At 47.0% G+C, this 25,193-nt stretch overlaps 1 protein-coding gene across 7 annotated transcripts in view; it reads left to right on the plus strand.

Annotated features, from left to right (window-relative positions):
- Positions 1-25,193, plus strand: part of Banp (BTG3 associated nuclear protein) — a 77,899-nt gene that overhangs the window by 26,784 nt on the left and 25,922 nt on the right. For 4 of the 7 annotated variants that reach the window (XM_087900509.1, XM_087900513.1, XM_087900511.1 and 1 more), the window contains exons 4-7: positions 2,708-2,907; positions 12,836-12,952; positions 14,402-14,577; positions 22,799-23,038. In XM_087900509.1, the coding sequence (XP_087756635.1) occupies positions 2,708-2,907; positions 12,836-12,952; positions 14,402-14,577; positions 22,799-23,038 (733 nt within the window). The remainder of the gene's footprint in view (positions 1-2,707; positions 2,908-12,835; positions 12,953-14,401; positions 14,578-22,798; positions 23,039-25,193) is intronic. The other 3 variants (XM_087900512.1, XM_087900514.1, XM_087900516.1) reach the window with 1 other exon arrangement.

The raw sequence follows: 25,193 nt of genomic DNA on the forward strand, positions 1-25,193 counted from the left end.
AGCACTTGGGAGGCAGAGGCAGGCGGATCTCTGTGAGTTCGAGGCCAGCCTGGTCTACAGAGTGAATTCCCGGACAGACTCCAAAGCTACACAGAGAAACCTTATCTCGAAAAACAAACAAAACAAAACAAAACAAACAAACAAACAAAAAGGTGCAGACCGGGTTTTCCTGGCAGGACAAATGAGATGTCTTCCTGTATGTACACATAAGCCTGCCTCAGATGTGAGGAAAGCTGAGGGTTGCTATGGCCCCAGGCCCTGAGTTTTGCGGCTGGGGTTCAAGGCCTCTCAGTCAGTCAGTGAATTGCTTCTGGATTTGCTTACTTGCGAGTCAGTGTCTGCAGAACCAGAGGTAAGTATCAGCATAGAAGAAGTCTGCAGGAGCAACTCAGATGACTCCAGTCCTCTTCTCGTGCTTCCTTTGTGTCAGGGGCATTTGCTTGAGGTGCTCAGTTCACTCTGGTAACAAGGAAAAGTGGTGCCAGCTGCAGTGGGGACTGAAAAGTCTACGCAGACCAGGGCTGGTGACGCACACTCTAAATCCTAGCACTCAGGAGGCAGAAGCAGGTAGTCTCTGTGAGTTCCAGGACCGTCTCGGTCTACAAAGTGAGTTCTAGGACAGCTACAAAGAGAGACTTTGTCTCCAAAAATAGAAAGGAAGGGAGGGAAGGAGGGAGGAAGGGAGGGAAGGAAGGAAGGAAAAAAGAAAGGAAGAAAGGAAGAAAGAAAAAGCAAACAGTCTGTTCAGTGAAATCCAACTTCAGACCAGTGGGCAGAAGGCCAGCACCAGATTTCAAAGTGAAGTATGACCGTCACTGTGCCATAGGACACATCTGTGAACAGAAACAGGCCACGCAGAAGAGAAGGAGCTGCCTGGGTTCTGGTGACAGCACACTGTGTGCATGCTGTCGCATGTAGCCGTGAGCTGACAGGGGACAGAAGACATTCACACGCCGCATTAGTAGTTGTAACACAGCAGACAGGTCCAAGCTGCTTGTGGTTATTTTCACTTGCGGAGCCATGCTAGGGAAAATATTATTTCCCCTCTTTCATTATGGATTTTCTTGAGACATTAGTTAGCCTGTAACCGTGATTTTTTTTTACCCAAACTCTAGGCAGAACATTTCTCTTTCAGTTAAAGTAATGGTTTAACTGTTAAAAGAACTTGAAAGGCAAATAGTTGATGTTCTCCAATTATAAAAAATAGTGGTCCATGGTTTTGTCTCAAGAATTGGCCACCACTTAGTGCTCATGATGTATCTGTGTCCCTGTGCTGTTGACATTGCCTCCACTGATGAGCAGGGCACTTGGAACCGATTCCTTGCTGCTGCTTGTTTCCTAACACAACCTTGGTGCTTGCTTCTGTGGAACGGTTAGCAGGACAGGGTCAAGTTTCTCTCTGACCTTCTCCTTACTGGTATTGCTGTGCTGTGCTGAGCGGAGGTATATATGAGGGTTGGGTATGTAGGGCATTCCTGCAGCTGCTCCTAACTGCTGTGCATAGCAGGGAATAAAGGATGCTCAGAGTTCTTAAGAGCCAAGGTTGGCGGGTCAGAGTGCCTTGGACCCATGCATTCATGATTTGCTGCGCTAGGCTTTGGTGATATGCCGCTGCAACTGTTGTGTGTTTTTTTTTTTAAAGATTTATTTATTATGTATACAACATTCCTTCCATGTCTGCCTGCCAGAAGAGGGCGCCAGATCTCATTACAGATGGTTGTGAGCCACCATGTGGTTGCTGGGAATTGAACTCAGGACCTCTGGAAGAGCAGTCAGTGCTCTTAACCTCTGAGCTATCTCTCCAGCCCCAACTGTTGTGGTTTTGATTGTATTCTGCAGTTCCCTTTCAAGTTAGAGGAGAGACTGGCCCCCACTAGCTTGTAGTGGGGGCAGAGCAGCAGTCTGTTCTGACTGCCTGTGCCCTGAGGTCCAGGGTCAGCCTAGGCTGCAGCTTCTGCTCTCTCAGGCTTGTTTCTTCCTTCTGATGTGTCCCTAAGTCTACACTTCTCCTCCAGTCGAATCCTTATTCTGTTTCCTTTAGATGTTCCTGGCCTTATTCCTGCATTTTCTCTTGCTAACCAGCATCCTGAATGCTGGCCTAGAGGTCTCTTTTCACAGTAGAACTCCAGTGTCATGCATGTGGTGGCTTCTGACAGGACTGGCAGTTGAAGGAGCAAAGCCTTTCCCTCTGGTCAGCATGTTCCTGAGTTTAAACATGGCTGGCTACTGATTTCAGCTTGGTAGTTGAAGGCTGCTCCTTTTGTGGGCCACTAGGTGGCATGCTTGCTATTTATAAGGTCCTTGAAAGGGGGTAGGGTCATTGCCAGGTTTCTGTGGGGTATACCTGTGAGTGGCAAGCCATTTTTTTTTTTTTTTGGTGCAATTTGATACAATGTGAGTGCAGCACTCATGTTTTCCAGGTGTTGTTTGGATGTTAGGTACAGTCTGTCATCATAAGAAAGATTTTGTAGTTTTAATGTGTGAATCTACAGGTGAACACAGTGATAAGCTTATTACTCTATGGTCTTAGTGTAGGTGAGATTGCAAAAGGGTCTTGTTTGGTACAGAGGGCTGGGCTTCTCACTGAATCTCTAGGCACTGCCCAGGGCTAGATTGGGTGGAGTTAGGAGCCAGCTGTTAAGGTCCATGGACTTGTCCCTCCCAGGGTAAGACATCCTCTCTGAAGCTTTTCTGTTTTCACTTCCAGTCTTTCCTGTACTCTATTAACCAGACGATATGTTTGCGGTTGGATAGCATTGAGGCCAAGCTGCAAGCTCTTGAGGCTACTTGCAAATCTTTGGAAGAAAAGCTAGACCTGGTCACCAACAAACAGCACAGTCCCATCCAGGTCCCCATGGTGGCTGGTTCCCCACTTGGCGCCACCCAGACCTGCAACAAAGTGCGATGGTAAGTACCAAAGAGCCAAGGCTCCACAGGCCACCTTGGGAAAAGCGCTTCTGTGCCAACCCAGGCGCCGCTGTTACTGATCTCCCCTAGCCCCGGATATCTGCCCTGGTGGTTCCATGGTGCTGGTTTCACTTAGACCGAAACCAAACACAGGCTCTGTGCTGGAACGACCTGAGTTACCCCAGCGTTCTTCTTGGCTTAAGCAGACGAACTCTTCTTTCTTTGCACCTGGCCTTAAACTTGGCCCATGTATGTTGCTTCTTTTCTTTTCCTACCTCTGGTTGGTCATTGCCTATGCTTTCTTTAGGGCTGATATTTATAAATTTCACTTGATCATAGCAAACTTTCTGCTAACTCTGAGACTTACATTGTGCCTAATTTTTAAATAGAAGGTTTGTAGCCTCCTCCTAGAGAGCTTTGTATGGTTTGTATTCTACTGGCTTGGATGTTTCATGCTTGGCTTAGTGGGATGGAAAGGTGCCTCAGAAGGTGTCCTTCCAATCCCTGGGTCCATAGGCAGTGTGGCATGAGATCCCTCCGGGCAGCAGCACCCACTCAGTGCTCCTGCTGTTTTCTTCTTTCCTACAGCATATAGGAGGAAATCCGCTGTGTTAGTGGGGCGGTGTTATCTTTGTGCTCCAAGCTCCGCAGCCTCTTGCCTATTGGGTCTGGGAAGAACAGAACAGTGGGGTGACAATGAAAGCCACAGCAAGCTAAGAGGGACACCAGTGACTGCTGCAGTGTGGGTGGTGGCTGGGTGCCACCCTGCTGGGTGCTGGTATCTAGAGCAGCAGTAGGGGCCTTGTGGATTTGGAAGGGAGTATGTGGGAAGGGGGAGTAGGGTTACCTTGGATGGTTTTGGGGTGCTCAGGAGTACCAATGCCTCCTCGTCCTCTTTCTGAGATGCCTCCTAATGAGGCCTGCGGGGCAGAGCCACTCGTTGCCTCCTGCAGCTCTCAGGAGCTCTCCAGCTTCACTCTCACCTGCTCTGGGAGGAAACTGGGTGTCTAGCTTCTCCGAGGATGCAGAGTTGCTCTTGAGACTGAAGTGGACTGCACAGCTCACCACGTGTCTCCCTACAGACGCTTGCCAGTGTCTGTGCAGGCTCTCTGTTAAGCTCGCAAAATGACAGACTGACTCTTAAAGCAGTTGCTTTTGAAATACCCTTTTGTCCCAAACATACTGTTCAGAAATACAGCTGTAAGAGTTGGCGGAGTGGCCTGCCTCCCAAGGGGGAGGGTGAAGGGACGGCAGACGCGATGGGTGGGAGACAAGCCTCGAGTAGCGCCTCTGACATCTCCAGTGGGCAGTGGAGCACTGAGAATGGCAAATTCTTTGTGCCGTTTCCAGTGATGCAAACAAAGTGTAGGTCTTTCTAGACTGACGCAGTAGTTGAATTCCTAGAAAGTCCAAGTTGCATATAAACCGCAAGGACATCTTTTGTCTGAATTCTACATGGGATGACATGGTCCTGACGGGAATGCTCAGGACCTGGAGCATTTGTGTGGGAGGGTGTGTGTTAGATGAGATTGTTTCTGGCACTGAAGGACACCTTAGCCTGTCTGTCCACACTCAGACTCTGGTAGCCATGTCTGTCACACTGACTCCCGAGCTTCTGGGGCCTGCAGCACACAGCACTGGTGTCTTCAGCGGGAGGTTAGAAAGGCAGTGGTCCTCTAGTGATAAGTTCTAACCTCTAGTGATAAGTTCTCAGTCCTTATCACTCCTGGAATAGGCTGTCTTCAGGAGCCGGAGAACATCTTTTTATTTGTTGTAGTTCTGCTGGGTTATGGGAGGACCTGGAGTAGAAGAGGGTGGTTTTTGTGGCCCTACCTCAAGGGCACATGCTTTGGAATTCCATGTGTTTGGAAGCACTGGGTGCCAGGCTCACCTGGTTAGATATTCCCAGGTCCTAGACATTTCTAAGTCCCAGTTTCCTCATTAGAAAGATGGAATCTGGGCCACGTTTCTACTTTGGTATGGTGGTGACAGGGACCATGTTCTCTAGAAGACTGTTAATAGGAAGCTTGAGAGCTGCCTGGAGGCTGAGAGCTGAATCCCAGGATTTCAGTGAAGGGTGGATGACTTCATTGATGTACAGACACAGAGAAGAAAGGAGAATTGTTCACACAGAACCTGGGCCGTGGGGCATAGACTATTTTCTAGAAACAGCTAAAAGGTAGTTTTGTACTGGATGATAAAGTACTGTGCTCTATTTATCTGGGCCTTGGACGCGTAAGAGGACATAAGCTGAATGGTCTTATGTCGGATGATATACTCTTGAAAATACCTTAGACACCTGGTGCTACTGCTTTCTGCGGGTGTAACTCACAGGACCAACATGGTGCCGGCCTCAGTCTTTCAGCTCTAAAGAGGCCTCCAGAGAGCACATAGAGCCAGTCCCTGAAGGACACTGTCTCCCATTTGGAGAGGCTACAGAGGTCTAGCAGGTGGTCTACCCAAGGCCTTCTCTCTGCTCTGGAAATCTATGCCCTTTGCTGGTCATTTGACACCTGGCTAAGACAGTCTGAGGCTGTTGTGAGCTCCAAGGAGTGCTCATCTAATTGTTTGTGCTCCTTGGCAGACAGAAGGCTGTGGAACACTGCCAGCCTCAGCTGGCGTTGGGTCCAGATTTTCAGATTCTGCACCTGAGTGAGTAAATTCAAGAAAAAAAAATAAAAGAAGGCCTGTTTTCTTTGATGCCAAAGCTTAATCATGATAAAAATGTTTGTGAGGTTACAGGGATGGGGTTTCATCCAGCAGTGGCATTTGGCTTCCAGAATTGGAAATGGACTTTGCTTCTGTTGCGCCTGGCTTGTGTCTCTCCTGCAGGTATGTCATTTGACTTTGAATAGTTGTTCTTGGAGGGATTGCAACGAGGTATGTCAATGCTGAAGACGTTTGGAGAAGCAGTAGGTGTTGCAGCATCTACATCCTTGTGGAAGCCTGTGATTTTATAAGCCATCCTTTAAAGCTGGGCTTGAAGCATTCCAATAAAGCCAGTAACGTGTTCCCTGGCCAGAAGGTCTCAGGGGCTGGTACAGGCATCTTTATACAGATGGCAAACAAGTCACCTTCCTGCTCTTCTCTGCAGTTAGACACAGACCGGTGAAGGAAGGCTGTGGTCTATAGCACAGCTGAGCAGGCAGTGTTGGTACAGTACAGATGCAGGCCAGGAGCCATGCAGGCAGTACCCAGACAGAGTGAGCGACAGCATGCTGCCTCCACGGTTGTCTTGTAGAACCATATTGCTTGATAACAACTTTTAAAATTTGTTTGTTTTTAATTAAGACTCTTACCTCGGACAGTGTTTGTTCCTTATTTTTTAAAAGCAATAGATATTTTGCTTTTAAAGGTTTAAAAATGTCTTAGGACTAGAGAGGTGGTTTAGTGGGTAAAGGGTTCAATAGCTAGCACTGTGTAAACCAATGTGGTAGCATATGCCTGTCATCCTCACACTCAGGAGATGCAAACTGAAAGATCAGAAGCTTAAGGTTATTCTTAAATACACAGTGAGCTTGAGGCCTACATGAGACTGTGCCTCAAAAGCAAACCCAAACAAAACACACATGAAAAAAAGTTGTGATGAATGAAAAGTTTTTGTATAATAGTGGTTTTCAAAATTAAAAATAAAAAAAGTGATTTAAAACTTCCCTCAGCGCAATTGCACAAAACTTCCTCAAGAATTCTTTCCCTTTCTCTGGACTGACTTTAGAGACGAAGTGTGTGACGGAGAATGGTTATACAATAAGCAATGACTCTTAGTGCCCAAGATCTTTTGTCTCGCATTGAAGGAAAGTCACGGTGAAGCTGCTCTGGCTCCTGGCTTACCTGCTTCTTGGAGAGCTGGTCTCCTGCTGCACATTCCTTCTGGAGTGCCGTGGAAACTTGTGTCTCGTGCTTCTGCTTTGGGGCCATCAGCATTCTCAGAAGCCTCCGCTCTGGAGGCTCAGAGCCTGCTAGATCAAGACAGGGCTGTTTGACTGTGGAGTGTCTGGTCTCTCGGTCGTGATGGGCTTGTTTACTTCTTATCTAATTTTGAGTTCTGGATGTTTCTGTTTAATGTCATGCCTGATCTTCATGCCTGGCCTTTGCTGTCTTGCACAGCCATACACGTTCCTCTGTACACACCAGGGCTGAGCATTAACCAGTGAGATACCATTTTCACACACACAAAGCTTGGGGAGTCCTTAGCAAACCTTGCTGACTCAGAGACATGCTCCAGCCCCCAAAGCCAGCACAGCAGAGCGAGCTGTCCTGTTAGATTGTGAGTGTTCTGACATCTCAGAGGACTTCTTCAGCACCTGCAGAACGCATGCTCCTTGAAGGGAATTGGGTTGGTCCAGGTTGCTCCGGGAAGAGTTGTCATCATGACCATCTGAGGTTGTTTCACGAGTTTCTCCCAGTACAGCTCTTGTACATGTCCTGGTATTTCTAAGTATTTTACAATTGTGTATGCTGTTCAAACCCCTTTTCTGAGGCAAGGTCTTAGGTATCCTAGACTGGCTTCTGACTGCCTTCTGTCCCTGAGTGTTGAGGTTTATGAGGTGCTGGGGCTCAAACCCAGGGTGTGTGCATGCTAGGCAAGCTCTTTACTGACTGAACTGCATCCCCAGCTCCCATAAATCTTAAAATAAATTTACATGTATGTGTGTATCCTGTGTATGAGTGTGTGGTCTGTGTACGAGTGTGTGTGTGTGTCTGTGTGTCTGTGTGTCTGTGTGTCTGTGTGTCTGTGTGTGTGCGCGTGTGCCCTTCTAAAGCCAGAAGAGCGTGTTGGCTCCTCTGGAGCTGGAATTATAGGTAGTTGGAAGCCACTCCATGTGGGTGCTAGGAACTAATTTCGTGTCCTGAAAGAGCCATGACTCCATCCCCTCCAATTGTTTGCTCATTTCTAAATTCACCTCCAACACTGGCATGAAGTCTGGCACATACGAGGCAGGCACTCAACTTTTGTGGCACATCTCCAGCCCCAAGTACCCTTGTTTCAGTGGGTTTTTTGTAGGATTTGAAAAGAGTTGAGCCTGGGATGTGGTACACTTTTTTTGTTTGGTTCTATCCTGGTTTCTGGGCTGTCCTGCCTCGGATTCCTGGCCGTCCAGGCAGTGTCAGGCATGGGCTCCCTCTCATGGTGCACAGTTTTAATCCTAACCTTTAGGAGGATGAACCTAGAGGATGCTGTGAATTGAAAGCAACCTGACCTAGGTAACAAGACCCTGTTAACTGGAATTTTCCTTCTCCTCTTAGATTTCTCTGCCTTCACTGCATCTGCCGTGAGCTCATTTCCATGTGTTCAGTCCTATGTTTGCCCCACTCCCAACCTTGTTTTCTGAAGGTGCTTCACAGGGTTAGTTTTGGTTCATCTTCAGAAGGTCTGTCCTTCCAGCATACCCTTTATTCTGATGTCACATGACTAGTACCGTGCCTTTAATAAGTGTTAAATCTAGAGATTTTCCAGTGCAGCCATCTGGATCAATATTTCTCATTCAGGAGGCCTCAGCTCCTAGCAGTCTTCTGCCTCAGTCTCACCAGTCTCGGATTACAGACACAGCCATTTTTCTGTCAGGAGAGGGGATCAAGTGGAAGGCTGGAGTGCTGTGGCTGTGGTGATTCTTGGCCCTGCTCAGTGTTCTGCAAGCCCCAGTGGCCCTGAGCTAAGTTAGTTGTCCTGCTGGTCACACCCCAGGAAACCACTGGACTTAAAACCTCCCTTATCTTCCATGCCTAAAGTTGACTTCTGACTGGTGGATGAGACGTCTCAAGATAGCCTCTGTTTCTTGTGTGCTTAGTGCTGCGTGTAGGCTATGATGCTCCATCTTTCTGTTTTCTTTGGGGTGCTGGCCAGCAACATGAAGACCCCAGAACCCCAAGACACTTGGCTCAGTATGAGACCAGTCTTGACTTCATTTGGGCCTGAAATGAGCAGGCTTTGTGGCTTGAGGTCTTCAGGTGCTGGCAGTGCATTCTTACACAAAGGAGAAAGAAGGCCCTGTGCAGGGACCACCATAAACCAGAGGTGCTAAGTGGCCACTAGCAGGGAAGGAGCAGCGGTGGAGGGAGGTAATCCAGCAGAGCTGCACCTCAGTGTGTCCTGGGTGTGTGTAACTTGGAGGTTGTTGTAATAGTTTTTGTCTTGTTTGGCTTTTAAGCCAGAGGTCTTCTGAGAATTACCCAGGGAAACTGTAAAAGTGATAATAGTCCTAGGCTCTCTTACGGGGGCTCTGGCTCCCCTCAGAAAGTTCTGAGTTGTGAGTAGTAGTGCAAGCTCGGCCTTTTGTTTTGTTTTAGGAAGTTGTTGTAAGAGAATGTTGGGTTAATGTCTAACTTGTGCCTTGCCAACTCTGTGGTCTCAGGCAGGTGAGTTGTCCTTCTGAGAGACTTCTATGGCTGCCCTGTCTGTTTTGGGTTGTAGCCTCTGTGGAAGATACTACAGTACCCCCTCTCATTGTGTGTGTGTGTGTGTGTGTGTGTGTGTGTGTGTGTGTGTGTGTGTGTGTTTGCCTGTGTAACTTTGTAAGTGTAAGGCACGGTGGTGCCCCATCTCATGCTGTGTGTGTTTGTTTTACTCAATGTCCCATCTCATGCTGTCCATGTGGAAGGCACCCTGGTGTTTTGTCTCACAGTACTAGGAAGAACAACCTGCTTCTCTTAGCTTTTGCAGTCAGTGCTTGTCCTTTTTCTAGACCCAGAAGGCATGCCAGACACTGGCTGCTGACACTCCTCTGGTCATGGCAGAGGAAAGGGACTTAATTCACAGCCTGCCCCACAGTTGCACTTTGCCATGGTGTGGAGCATGTTTTACAACTGAATAATGTCATGTGAAGGCAGGAATATTCAGCTTGTGTAATCTCAGTTACAAATTAATGTCACTGGAGAACTGGACAGTACTTGCCTGTAATTCCAGCACTTGGGAGGTGGAGGCTGGAGTTGTGAGTTTGAGGCTAGCCTTGAATGCATAGCAAGATGCTGTCTCAAAAACCAAATCCCATCTCCAAAAGTCCCAACAGTCTATGGGTTACATTGTTTCCATTTTTCTTAATTTTTTTATTAAGTCTTATAAAAGGATTTATTTTTGTTCTGAGTGTTTTTCTGACATGTTTTTAAGTGTACTACATGCCTGTAACACCCGTGGAGGCCAGAAGAGGGCATTAATCCACCAGGAATTGGACTATAGGTGATTATTACCCACCATGTGGATACTGGAAACTGATGCCAGGTACTTTGTAAGAGCAGCCAGCGCTCTTAACTGCCAAGCCATCTTTTCAGCCTTTAGTTCACTAAGTTTTTTTTTTTAATACAAAAATAGTAGCTATGAGTAGATATATAGTTAATTCAAGATCTTAAAAGAATGGGTAGAGGTCATAAAAAGAATTTAAAAAGAACAAACCAAGGGGGATAGACAGCTGACTCCTGGAGCAGAATAGAGAAAAGTCTTATTGTGGGGCGGCCCTGGTAGTCACAGGGCAGAAGCCACTCTGCACGGTTAGCCTTTGTACAGTTGGCCCTGGAGCAGAAGCAGACTTGAACTGGAGCCCCCATGTAGGTCATAGATCCACCTGTAAGATCTAAGGTCACAGGGGGTCTTTGGAGCCTAGAACCAGGCAAAGGATCCTTCAGTTTGATGAAGGGAGGAGGGAGGAAAGGCAGACAGGCAGGTTGATCTGGAAAAGCTGAGAAGAGCATAGAAAGAGTAGCACAGACGGTGAAGATGCTCTAAAGCCGGATGCTCTAAGCTCAGCAGTAAGTGAACCACTGTGTTACTGTATGGAGACTGGCCTGAGGGCACCTGCAAGTCCTCAGCTCCTTGGCCACTAGGATATACCAGTCAGAGTCAGGGGGGACCTTATGCCCTGTTCGATGAAACAAATGACGATGACAGTCCTTGATACTGGAAGAAATATGGAGAGACAGGCACTCCCAGGTGGGCAGCAGCATGGCCAGGTCTCTGGAAGCTAGGTGTCCTTCCTACACGACCCAGCAGTTGTGCTCAGGTTCATTTGTGCTCGTGACCAAGACACAGGAGTTTGTGGTCATGTGGAAACCTATAAACACTCCTTTTCAGTGGGCAAGGCTGATTGACATTGTCATGCTGTGGAGCAATCCCCAGCCACAGAAGCAACAAGTTTCAGCAGCTCAAACAAGTTCATTTACATAACGTTCTTAAAGACCAAACTTAGATGGTTCTCTAGAGAGACCCAGGAGGTGGCAGAGCAAGTTGTGTTTCTGTGAAAGGGATATTGTTTGGACCTGTGCAGGAGACCATACTGCCCCAAGCTATACAGGTGCACATGTGGAAAATGGGGACATTTGAAGGAGACTTGCAGTCTTATGCAGTGTTAAGGGTTATTTACTATGTTGCTTTGGGTGCTGGCGACAGTGTTCACAAGCCCTTGTGTGCTCCCTGTATTGCTTCATAACATGTGCGTGTGGGGCTTCTGTGTGCACATGGCTGTTTGTGTAGATGTGTATGTGTCAGATCCTCCATGGTTTATGTCAGTTTAGGAGTGTGAATGCTGGAGGCCTCACAGGACCATAGCAGCAGGCAGAGATCTCCAGGGTTACTTTGGATCACTTTGGATCCATCATGGTTTGGTGAGCAACCGTAGGTGTTACCAAAGAATACATAGAATGACTGAGAAACATTGCCTGACATGTAGGTACTTCATTTGCATTTTGGAAAATCAGCTTTGTTTCTGGGAATGTGTTAGACATTACATGGTGCTGCTGTTGTGCCTGGGTATGTGGAGAGGCCAGTGATCATGGCAGGTGGCTGGTTTTCATGTGTATGGAGCACCCTTTCCTCTGGATGAGGACGCTGGGCTTTCAGGTAACGAAACTGACCGCATCAAGTGGCAGTTCTTTCCAGTCCTGGCTCTTCAGAGCAGAGCACACTTTAGATAACCTGATGCCATGAAGTGCTAAGAGTTGACATGGCTACTGGCGTGTGAAAAAGTCTCTTGAGAGCCAGCGGCTGGTCCTGCTCACTTGCACCCTAGTGTTGCCTTCAGGGTGTTGCTGAGCGGTGGTTCTTGGGCCATGTCCCATTGTTCACTAGAATTTATTTTCAAAGTCAGGCCTCAAGGCCTCTTGTTCAGTTCTGCACTGCAGAGGGCTGCAGGTGGTGTCTGTGCATATTTCCCTCTGCTGCCCGTGGCTTGATTGCCGCATTCTAGAGTACAGCTGTAGAATAGCATTGAGGTGGGCAGCTGTGAGACCCTCATACCTTGTCATTGTTTGGGAGGGATGCGGTTGGAAGAGGTTGAACCAGACTAGGAGACTGGTTTGTGGTAAGAAAGAGCTCATGCTTCTGCAAGCATGAATATCTGAGACTAAATCCCTATACTATGTACAAATCCAGACATGGCTGTACGTGTCTTATAACCCCAGCTCTCGGGGGGGTTGGGGACAGGCAGTTCCCCCTGCTTGCTGACTTGCCAGCCTAGCTTACTGTTCAGTCATAGACCCTGTTTCAAAAGAATAAGGCAGAAAGCAGTAGAGGAAGATTTCTGATGTCCTAATCTGGCCTCTGCATGCAACTCACATGTAAGTTGTGTACACACACACACACACACACACACACACACACACACCTACTCATAAGGGAAGGAAAAAGAAAGGAAGCTGGTTTTTCATGTAAACCTGTTGCTGAGATGGCGTGCAGGTGTATAGGGCAGCGGAGTGCCTTAGCCTGTCCTCTCCACTCTGTTAACTGTCCACAGCCCAGCCTGCCCACATTATGCATTTGCGTCAACCAAGGATACGAAGCAGCAGGAAACTGGAGAGTCCCATCTCCAGTGTACTTGTCCCTGACTGTCCGTGCTCTTTGGCGCAGGCCCTGGAAGCTGACCCTGTTGAATGACGATGTGCTCTGACAATGAATGTTGTTATTTTAAGGTCTTCTTTTTCTTGTGATTCTTTTGTTTCATAGCGTCGTCCCCCAGACTACAGTAATACTCAACAATGATCGGCAGAACGCCATTGTAGCCAAGATGGAAGACCCATTGAGCAACAGGGCACCGGATTCCCTGGAAAATATCATTAGCAAGTCAGTAGCCACCACCACCCCACCTTCCCCTGCCACTGTCATGAGGATAAGTGAGCATTCCTGAGCCAGACCACAGTCCAAGCACATGTCTATGTCTGTGGTCACAAGGTTGATTCTGTTAGCAACCACCATAGTTCTTAGGTCAGGGAGGGCCAGCCTGGTGCCTAGTGATGGTGGGTGAGAGAGCGCAAGATATGGCAGCTGTGAGGACCTCTGGGCTAGATCTGGTGTGTGCAGATGCCCAAGGATTGCACATGGTCATCTTGCCACTCCCATCTGTCTGTCCTGCAGCCGATCCTCTTCTGAGGTGTGTTGAGTTTGTGGCTTTTTTCTTATGCCTTTTTTTTAGATGTGTTGAATGGAACTTTAGTCAGAAATGAAAGTGTACAATAGCAATGCCCTGTGGGGGGCCGCTGCCCATTGTTGTGGGGGCCTCTGCCCATTGGCTCTGGCTCTGTGCCTCAGAAAGGCTTTGTCACCTTTTGGTTACCAGCAGTGTTCTCACAGATTTCTGTCGTGCTTTTTTCTCTCTGTGGGGTGTGACTCTTTCCAGTTTTGTTCTGGCTTCTTGTCCCAGTCCAGTTCTCTAGGAAACAGGAGGCCTGGGGTGTGATGCGGGGGTGCTGGAGGCCAGCCAGGCTGCTGGGGAGAGGAGGGGTTTCCAGCCTTGCACTGAGGTCATGGGTGTGGAGTGTTAGTTGTGTGGGGTCAAGTCCAGGAAGGACCTGGTGCGGCTCCTGCCTCTGGGGATGACTAGAGTTTTAAGCCCCTGTGACTTTGCTGGTGGGAAATAGAGCTTCGTTTCCTCTGTAGTGTGTAATAGGTCATAGTCCAAAATGTTGACAGGGTCATGCAGAAGACAAATCAACCTTGGGTCTTTTTGAGCACTTTCTGCTGCTAGCTGTTGGCTGCTGCTGTACTTCAGGGCCCTGTACCAAGAATGGCTCCCAGGGGACTACTTACATTCTTGATGGCCTTGGAAGCTGCTTCTAGGATTTGTTTGTGGGAGTCATGGGGAGTGTGGAGGTGTTTTGGAGGCTGAGTCACCTTGGGTGTCTGACAGCACGGATGATGGATGAGGCTCTCTGACACACGATGACCACTGTGCAAATCAGCCTGCTTAGGATGACCTCTGAGATCTGAAAGCAGGATTCTAGACTGAGTCTTAGTGAGTTATGATTTTATTTATTTTGTGCTATTCATATTTTTAAGCAGTTGCTTTATATTATGTGTCTTCTCGGCCTTAGACTGTTTTTGTGTGACGTTGCTGCTCATCTCCATGGAGGGTGCGTGTGGGGACATTCCGCATGTTGGGGGATCCACCTTGTGCATTGTCCATGCGTAGCCAGGCGTTAGGATAAGTCCACACAGCGCAGTGAGTCAGGTTAGTCTCAGTGTGCCACTCATGCCCCTCTCACAGCGTGGGCTGCTGTGTTTGTTTCCCGCCAGCGCTGTTCCTGGGCGTCGGCAGAATACCATCGTGGTGAAGGTGCCGGGTCAGGATGACAGTCACAATGAAGATGGGGAGAGTGGGTCAGAGGCCAGTGACTCCGTGTCTAACTGCGGCCAGCCGGGAAGCCAGAACATTGGGAGCAACGTCACACTCATCACCCTGAACTCTGAAGGTATGTTACCAGGGCTGCTCTGCCTGCCAGCGCAGCCATGTTGTGTCTTTGTGCTGTTAGTTTGAAAGGGCATATAGTTTATTGTTAGGAGGAGTGATGCAGAAGTGGTGGAGAAAGGTAAAGCAACTGAGAATCCCACTGTGTCTTCCAGCACCTGTGCCTGTCTCACGTTCCATTGACTTTGTGTTTGCTTTCCCCTACGTGTACAAAAATCGATTTCTTCCTTGTCAGTTGGGTTTCCAGAGTGATTCCAGTGGCACTTATGGAGCTGCCTTCTTAGGTCTGCTTCCTGAGAGGAATATCTTTCATGACTGTGCACCAGTAGCCACTCACTGCCTTGACATTTCTCTGTAGGTGTCTGGAGGCTGGCTATTGCCAGGCTTAGGGAGCACAGCTTCCTAGGACTGGGTTACCTCTTGCACTGGGATCCATAGAGTCAAGAGGAGCCAGTGCTGGGATCTGTCTTCCCCAGACTCCTCCTCATGATTTTTTTGGGTCCTCATGGTGCGGCATAGTCTTCTTCCCTGATGAGTCTGACACACCCTCTTGCATATCCCTTGGCCTGCGGTCAGCCTATGTGCATTTCAAAGGCTTTGTGACACTTGTAGCTCTTGTGTGCATTTGGCTTCTGAGTGACCATAGTGTGGAGAAAAAGGAAAGAACTCCAACAGACTTAGCTTTATGTGAGAATTCTTAGCTTATACTTTGTTTACCCATGAGACCTTGTGGAGCTTTGCTTCAATATCCAAGTATTTTTTCCTACCTAACAATGACTTATTCTTTGTTACTGTATTTGAAATACTAGAAATAATGTCTTTAAAATTGCAGTGTTAGGGTAGGGGAGTAAGGGCAGCGTTTTCTGTGATGATCGTTTTACAGCACATATTTTAGCAGTTGCTGAAGTTTGGGTTGTGACTGTTCTCAAGTGCTGTGTACCAAGAGCTTGTTGGACACCATGACTTTTTCACGGGGTGGACCCAGGGGAGGAATTGGGCCATCAAGGGTATGTCCCAAAGGGGAGGTTGGGGTCTCGGCCCCATGTTGCCTTTCTTTTTGTGTCCCAGATTCAATAGGATGAGCAGCCTCTTCTGCCATTTGTTTCCACCATGATAACTGGCTACTCAGGCCCGGTGGCCATGGACTGAATGAAACAGTGACAGAGGCTGGTTTAGTGTATCTGCGTGTTTATACAATGAAACAGTGTCTGTCACAGTGACAGAGGCTGGTTTAGTGTATCCGTGTGTTTATACAATGTCACCTCTTTCTGAATCTAGAATTTTTTTTTAACCACCCCCTCAAAGAAACCTCAAGTCAGCTAATAGTCCTCCTTGTCTTCCTACCCATCTCTTTTAGCTGTATTCCTTTTGTGTGGATGGGAGTTTCTGTGAGCCCTGAACGTGACTGGCTCATACTATTCAGGTTGCGAGGCCATAACTGTTCCTGTCCTTCCCCTGTAGGGAGAGGGGCTGCATTCCCTGTCCTCTGGCCTTTCGCTTATACACATAGGGGCTGTATTATCAGTGCTACTCCCTTAGGGCAGGGACTGTATCCCCATGCCTTGGCTCTCCCCACATTTGACAAGGACTGCATGCTGTATACTCTGGCCCTCCCTTTGTATGACAGGTACTGTATGGTCCAGGCTCCAGGCTTGCCCTCGTGTGACATTGTCGGTTGACAGGCATTTGGATCATTTCTGCTTTTGACAGTTGTAGGTTGTGAGGTGTGAACACTTGTGTGTAAGTTTTGGCATCCATATGGACTCTAGGCCTGGGCAGCTGGCTGTTCTAACACTAACTGAGAAGAAAGGTGCCGATCATTCCTTCTTCAGTGAAGCCACATAAGGACCATGCCTGTAATAGCCAAGGAACTTGACTGATGTCCCTCTTTTCCTGTGGAAGCCGTGCAGGCTCTGGTGTTTGTCTGGCAGACTGCTAAGGAATATAATCTTGATAATCCGGGGAGTCTGGATTATCATAGGAATAGAATTGTCCCTTTTGAATCTGACTTTGTGATGTGATCAGTGTGGCATAGATTGTGGGAAACTCAGGAAAAAAAATCATGCTTGGCACTTGCTTTGTTATTAGTGTCCTAAGGAGGAACAGAGGCTGTATCTCAGAGTAAGATGTGTTATTAGTAGAGGCTCTGAGCAGTGTCACAGCCACCCTAACAGCTGCCTGTGTCCACAGCAATGACACTGGTCCCTAACTCATGGTTTTACTTTTGAAGAAGAGGCCATAGTTCAGAACTGTTTGGCTTTATTGTTCCTTGGGAAAGGTAGGTCACATTGTTTTATTAGCAGTGTAAATGATCCTGCTGAGCGATGTGCTGGCGCAGTGTTTTTTCTTAAGAGTGTCTGGAGGCAGATGGCATCGTTGTTAAATGATTGCACACGGGAGTGCTAGAGGACTGCCAAGCCGGACAGTGTCTCTCCAGACTCCTTGCCCACCAGTCCTGACAGTACTGGCCTCTAACCTGTGGTCTTGTCTCCTTGCTCGGCAGGGAGTGTTAGGCCATCTGGCTCATGTCATAGCAGCGTTATGGATATGGGTGCTGTGGATGATAAGCTTGTAGGATTTAGTCTTTTTGTTCCCTGTTAAGAGCCAAGAATTGCAAGCTGACAGATGCTTCTTATCTTCTTATGTGAGAATCTGTGTGCCTGAGGTTTTAAGAACCAGACTTTGAAGCAGTTATTGCTTAATTCCAAATGTTTTATATAAAATTTGAAGTCAGTTGGTTATATTACAAGGATATCATTTCCTGGTTTGTTTTGTTTTTAGGGTACTGAGAATTGGACCTATGTATGCCTGTCAAGTACTCTACCGCTGTGCTATATACCCAGTCCTCTTTTCATTTTTACTTTGTGACAGTATTTGTAAAGTTGTCCATGCTGGCCTCGAATTTGCTCTGCAACCGAGGAATGATAGGCCTTGAAATTTCAGTCCTTCTGCCTTAGCCTTTGAAGTAGCTGGGATGGCAGGCCTATGCTGTTTCATTGTATTTTAGTTTTTACTTAGGTAATTTGTTAGTGATATAAACTTAGTTTGGGTGAACTAGAAGGTATCTCCTAATTGTTGGAGCAGTAATTGTTGTGTGTCGTCTGTGTGTCGTCCCCCCCCCCCCCCCCCAGACAGGGTTTCTCTGTAGCTTTGGAACCTGTCCTGGAGCTATCTCTTTTAGATCAGGCTGTCCTCGAACTCACAGAGATCCACCTGCCTCTGCCTCCCGAGTGCTGGGATTAAAGGCGTGCGCCACCACTGCCCGATTTGGAGCAGTAATTGTTAAACCTAGTTTTTGCCCATATCTTCTGTGGATAGTCAGGTTCTCCTGTACCCCATTCTTAAACACTTGTGAATGTAAGGGACTTAGTCACTCAGAAGCTAAGTTGGCTGTGCGACAGATACAAATTAGCTAAATGAATCAAAACAGGATCTGCTAATTAAGGAATTTAGTTGGCTTTCCATTCCCACAGTGTGGGCATTTGGTAATTCCTAGAGGATAGGCTAATCTTCCTCGTAAAATGCTGAACACTTAATTACAATAAGGAAGCATTGTGTTTCAGTTATCACTGGTTCAGAATAGTCCCTCTGGAGCTCATGGTTTCTGTATGGTTCCATGCCACATTCTGCCGATCAGTCAGGACTTAGTACAACCTCTTGTGACAAATGCCCTGTAGGTTCCTGTGCTGTGAAGCTAATGGCAGCCTGAGCAGGCTCCAAGTGACCTACAGCTTAATTTTTGCTTTGTTTTTCTTTATTGTGACCCACTTCTGAGATGCCCAGTCATAGAGAAATGAGCTGACGGCAGATGTGTGGCTCTTGCTTGTGGAATGACCACATTGTATAGGGTAGCAGAGTCCCCTTGGTTGTAGTTAGTCCCCTTGGTTGTAGTTAGCTAAGAAATATTTGTGCATTACTGGTTAGAACCACAACTGTATAATAGAATTATTGATCTAAAATAGCCTACTAAAAAAAGAAAAATGAAAAATCGTACATACCAAAACCCTTTTTGAAAAGAAAATGGTGGAGTAGGCCATTTCTAAATTGAAATTTGTAGTTTATGGAATGAATTTCAAAAATTTTTCACTTCTCTGCCATAGAAATAGCTTCTGGCTGTTATAGTTATCCTCTAGCGTGTGGCTGGCCTTCCCTTAGTTCAAGGCAGATGCCATCTTCCAGGCTTTCTGCTCCCCTTTTCCATATGGAGCTTTGGTTAGATACTTAGCCATCACATGGGGATGGGGATTATGTCAGAGCATCTCAGAGTCTAGCTGCAGGTATCGAGAATGGGTGTGTGGACACAGATGTCGCCCATATTCCATGGGTGCTCCTGGACTTCTTTGGGGGGCAGATGCTTATAAATGTACAAGAAGGTGTTTTCTGGACTACAAAGAGGCTCTTTTTGCCCACTTGCTGGAAGAACTGGGTTAAATAAATATGACCAATTCTTGGCTGGGTCTGAAAACATTCTGGGCTTTGTGTGGGCAGTATGGCTTGGAAGACAGTGGATGCTGACTCTTGTTTCTTGTCTGGTAAGTTCCATGGGACTTCATTCTGGTTATCTTTATTTTTGGAACCACTAGTGTCTCATGTGCCTTAATTTGGTAAACTGTTTGTTTGGGTTGGCTTTACAAATGCAAGATGGGAACTAATTTTTCATATGGATGGAAAATATACTTAACACACTAGCTCATGACTACAAGACTGTTGTCTGAGAACTTACCTGTAGGAGGCTGAGGCTGCCGCAGGTAGTCAACTGACCTGAGGTTTGGATTATTTGGACAGTTCTGACGCCTCCATGGATCACACCGTCTCTAGTTTTGTTTTTAATTACCCTTCTACTGGAGAATGACATATGTCATTGGCCTCCAGGACTTCAGCAGAGCCCCAGGCATGGCTTAGGAAACCCACAAGTGTGACTGGTGCTCTTGATTAGGGACAAGGGGCATCTGTGAGGCAGGACTGTCACAGAGCCCAGTGTGTCCAGCAAGGTATGTAGCGGTGGGAACTGCTGCCTTGCTCTTGTTCATCTGAGCTGCCACCAGGGATCTTCCTCTCTTGTTCTGTGTAGCTGATGCCTTGGGCCTTGATTGTGGTGGAAATGGCAGAGGTGAGGTTTGGGGTGGAGTGGGGAGGTAATGATTCGTATTGAGGCTGCCCATACTGTGAGGAGTGTCTATGAGTGGCAGTTGTTGCACAGCAGGTGTGGAACAGAGTGTCTTTTTATGCTCCACATGACCTTAAACATCCTAGGCAAAGACCCTGGAGATAATAGAGGATCTGTGCCCCTGTTGCTTGGGCTCAGGAAGAACTTACTTTCTGGTCTGGTTTCCTTCTTCTGGAGGGAAGCATAGGCACAGACCCCGACTGGCTCTGCACTGGTGCTTGCTGGTGTGGTGGGGGCTGGAAATATTCACCTGGGGGTTTTCCCCGAGTACTTTATTTTTCTGGAACTTCAGGAGCCTCTGAGAGCAGCTGCTTGTACTCTGACCTGCTTTAAAGAAGAACAAAAAAATCCAGATTGGTGGTAGAATCTTTATTGTAACAGAGTTTTCAAAAGTGATGATGTCATTAAGATTTATATGACTGGAAGAGAAAGCATGTTTATTTTGCTTGAACTATAAAGTAAAGCTACAAGAATGCATTATTCCCTGATTTTTGTCAAAGAAACTAAAAATATAAAATGGAAAAAAGAAAGCATAGTTAATAAATGGTGCTGACATAGCTGGATATCAACATGTAGAAGAATGAAAATAGATCCATATCTATCACCATGCACAAAACTCAAGTCCAAATGATCAATGGCCTCAACATAAAACCAACCCTACTGAGCTGCATAGAAGAGAAAATGGAAAGTACACTTGAACGCATTGGCACAGGAGACCACTTCCTAAATATAACCCTAGTAGCACAAACACTGAGAGAAACAATTAATAAATAGGACCTCCTGAAACTGAGACACTTTTGTAAAGCAAAGGACACAATCAACAAGACAAAATGGAAGCCTATAGATTCTGAAAAGATTTTCACCAATCCCGCATCAGACAGAGGACTGATCTCCAAAATATACACAGAACTCAAGAAATTTGACTTCAAAAGAACAAATAATCCAATAAAAAATGGGGTATAGAGACCTAAACAGAGAACTCTCAACAGAGGAATCTAAAATGGCTGAAAGACACTTAAGGATCTCAACATCTATAGCCATCAGAGAAATGCAAATCAAAACAACTGGGAGTCCATCTTACACCTGTAAGAATGGCCAAGATCAAAAACGCTGATGACGACTTATGCTGGAGAGGATGTGGGGTAAAGGAACACTCTTCCATTGATGGTGGGAGTGCAGACTGGCACGCCACTTTGGATGTCAGTATGGTGATTTCTCAGAACATTAGAAGCAATCTACGTTAAGACCCAGCAATACCACTTTTGGGTATATACCCAAAGGATGTTCAATCATACCACAAGGAATGTGCTCAGCTTTGTTCATAGCAGCATTGGTTGTAATAGCCAGACCCTGGAAGCAACCTAGATGCCCCTCAACCGAAGAATGGATAAGGAAAATGTGGCACATTTACATAATGGAGTACTACTCAGCGGTTAAAACAAAACAAAACAAAAAAAGCAACATCTTGAAATTTGCAGACAAATGGATGGAACTAGAAAACATCATATTGAGTGAGATAACCTAGACCCAGAAAGACAACATATGTACTCACACCTAACTGGCTTTTAGACATAAAGCAAAGAAAAACCACCCTACAATCCACAACCCCAGAGAACCTAGACTTTAAGAGAGACGTACATGGCTCTAAATAGGAAGGAGAAAAAGATAAAATCTCCTCAATAAATTGGGAGCATGGGGTCACAGCAGAGGGGAGAGGGAAGGGAGGGAGGGGAGGGGAGAAAAATGTGTAATAAAAACACTAAAAGAAAAAATTGAATTGTTCAGATGTTAAAGTTGAATTGGCTCTACTGTAGTCTGCCTGAGGTCAGAGGCCACCAGATCTGCGTGTTTGTGGACGCTAATGTACTGGGTGAGGCAGTATGGCTCCGTGGGTGACAGTTCTTCCTCTTGCTTGTCCCCTGTATCACTGAATGACAGCAGGCATAGGCCTCTCTTGACCTGAGATAATTTTCCTCACCCCACAACAGTACTCTTCGGTTTGCCTGCCATGCTTGCTGCCACTGGTGTTTCTTGCTTAGCTCACTTAAACTTCCTGCTTAAGAGCGGATTGTACATACAGTTTGTTTGTTTTGTGATGTATCTTTAGATCATTTCCACTTTTGTTGATTGTTGAGATGGGGTCTCCTTATGTAGTCTATGCTGGTCTGGATCTTATAACCTCCCTTCCTCCACCCTGCAAGTTCTGGGATTACAGGCACGTGCCACTATACCACTAGATTTTTTTTTTTTAATACACATACTGGATATAGCAGTGACTGAGTGACTTCCAGAACAGGATCTGTCTCTGAGAACCATCTCTCCACTTATATACTATTGATACCACTGAGAAAGAGATTACTTATTCATCTTGTTCCAAATTCCAAAATTCAGTTATTTTTATCCTTAGCTATAACTGAAAGTTCATGCCCATTCTCCATCCTGCTAGCATGCCTCACTCTGACTTCCCAACCTCCCTCCCTTGCTTCCCTTTTAGGTTTTTTGAGACAGGGTTTCTTGGGTAACAGCCCTGGCTGTCCTGGAACTCGCTTTGTAGACCAGGCTGCCCTCGGACTCACAGAGATCTGCCTGCTTCTGCCTCCTGAGTGCTGGGATTAAAGGCTTGTGCTACTATGCTACTGCTGTTTCCATGATGTTTTAAGACAGTATTGTGGTAAAGGGATCTGGCAGAAACTGTCTGGGAGAGGCACACACAACACTGACTGGAGCTTATAGAGCCTGGAGACTGGCAGTGCTTGGACTCTGCATCACCAGCATCCTTGTCCCCGTTTATGATTTCAGTTTTAGTTCTGTTATTCCAAGAGGCTCCTGTTATTTGAGCGCATATCTTGTTTGATGTATTCTCATCATCATCGTCTATTCTCAGGATGGCTTGGGCCTGCTACTGGCTAACGGCAGGGGCTACATCTCAGCTCTGGTGTTCCTGGCAACCAGATGAAGGCTGGGAGCAGGCTCAGCAGTCCCAGGGAGCTTATATTTGAACTGTGCTGTGCTGTCTGAACCTGCTTCTGAGCTTTACTAACAGACCTTTCTCTTTCAGAGGACTATCCCAATGGCACCTGGCTGGGCGATGAGAATAACCCTGAGATGCGGGTACGCTGTGCCATCATCCCCTCCGACATGCTGCACATCAGCACTAACTGTCGCACGGCTGAGAAGATGGCACTGACGCTGCTGGACTACCTGTTCCACCGAGAGGTGCAGGCCGTGTCCAACCTGTCGGGCCAGGGCAAGCACGGGAAGAAGCAGTTGGACCCCCTCACTATCTATGGCATCCGATGTAAGTTATACATCTAATAACAGCCAGGCTTGCGGGGCTGCTGAGGTGGTCAGGGAGCTGAATTTAGACCATGTTTCTAGTGCTGGGGGTGATGCCGGGCAAGTGATTATCACAGAGGTGGGGATCTGGACCCAGGATCTTGCTTTGGCAAGATACTATGTGGCACCCTATGCTGAGAGGGGCACCTGGGAATGTACTCCACGGAAGTGCGGATTCCAGTGTCAGTCATCGTTAGGCTGGTCTTGAAGAAGAGAGAACAGAGGTGGGATTCCTTGCTGCCCACTGGCACAGTGCTCCTGAGCTGCCCAGTGGTATGAGTAGAGTCTGTTCAGGGAGGGCTTGGCCTTGGCCCCGTGCTTGCTCACGAGCTGGTCTGGCTGTGTTGGAAGGTAGTAGCACTCTAGGACCAGTTTTATTACCCTACACGATCTTGGTGGGTTTACTTGAGGAACACCACTTGGTCATGCTGGTTGGTTGTCTGTGTCATCCTGGTGATACTTGGAAAGCTTGTAAGAAGCTCAGGCTCCTCATCAGTGACCAGTCTGATACCCAGCTTCCTAGACTGTTCATTCCATTACCTGCATGGGTTTCTCCTTGGACTTGAGATTACTTTAGCAGTGATAGTGTCCTCCTTCCTTTGTGACTGGTAATGAAATACGCCACCCACTGAGGGGCAGCTCTGTTTGTTCCCTCTAGTCTGTTGCCTTTCCCACAGCTCCTAGCAGGCTCTTGTGTCAGCTCACTATGTGAGAGCTAGGAAGCTGCTTTTATGGTTTTCAGAGTCAGCAATGGAGTTCTGGAGGGTGGAAAGGCCGTTAGCAATGCTGTGAGCTTCCTGGCTCTGCTTCAAATGGGTGAGCATGCTGGGGCACCTTCCACAGCTTGGTGCGGGTGTACCCTGACCTTCCTCTGAACTAAGTAAGTGCTTCACTCCTTGGGCGACAGGTGACCCACAGGGCAGCAACTGGAAGCTTCTGTTCCTGTTCTTCTGAGGGAGGGCTTCTGGTTTCTTTTGTTTGTTTGTTTTTTGTTTTGTTTTGAGACAGGGTTTCTCTGTGTAGCTTTGGAGCCTAACTAGACCAGGCTGACCTTGAACTCACAGAAATCTGCCTGCCTCTGCCTCCTGAGTGCTGGGATTAAAGGAGTGTGTCACCACCACCCAGCTGAGGGTTTCTAGTTTTGAGCCATCTTTCTACTGTCAGACCTTAGGTTAGCCTGAGCAAGGTGGGGTAGCAGGCTTTTCTTGTTTTCACCTCAGTTGTGATAAAGGTGAATGCATAGGCAGATAGCCAGAAACTATACTATGAGGCTAGTCTTACTTTCCTGTCCCTAGTTTTTGTTTCTAAATGGTCACAAGGCAATGACATTCTTATTCCATGAGGTTGTCAAATGTGCATCAAATAAGATAATTGGTCATAGTGGGTTCTGTGTTGACTGTGACTGGTGGCCAGGTAACTAGCCTGGGCCTTAGTCTGTACCCATACTTAAAGCTACACGCAGCACCTGTAATTGCTCAGTGGTTTATCAAATACTAACTCTATGTCTGTTTAGGAGACCAGCGCTCCAGCTCACACCTAGATTCCCTTTCGTGAGGGAGGGTGGAAAGTGCTGCGTGGGTCCCATGTGGTGTTCTCCGCAGTCCAACCTCCTTCCAGATCACAGATCTGGCTGTCGCTGTTTCCTGATCATGTGCTCACAGAAAAGGCAAGGCATTTCCTAATGCCTGATACATAATATAGCAATCAAAGACTTTGTTTTCATTCTCTCTGTATTTTGTATCCATAGGAGCAGTTTTAGAGTTTGCGTGGTAACTTAGCTCTCAGATACGATCCAAATTCAGTGGCTTTAATAGTCAAAACAGGAAGTTTTCCAACTTAGAATTTTTATTATTATTATAGTTTTAAATTTTTCCTGTTAATCAGTGAAGTTGCATGGGCCAACTACAGAGGTCACTGTTGAAGAGAATGTCTTGTGTCGTTCACCATCATCACTGCTGTTGGGTATAAAAAGGGCCATGGGCTGGAAACATGGTCCAGTGGTTAAGAACTCTCACTGCTCTTCCAGAAGATCTGAGTTTGGTTCCCAGCTCCCACAATAGTGATTCACAACTGTCTGTAGCTCCAGCCTCTCTGTGGGCACCTGTACTCAAGTGCAC

This window comes from Myodes glareolus, chromosome 22 (genome assembly GCF_982192425.1).
Source record: "Myodes glareolus chromosome 22, mMyoGla1.1, whole genome shotgun sequence".
Taxonomy (NCBI): domain Eukaryota; kingdom Metazoa; phylum Chordata; class Mammalia; order Rodentia; family Cricetidae; genus Myodes; species Myodes glareolus.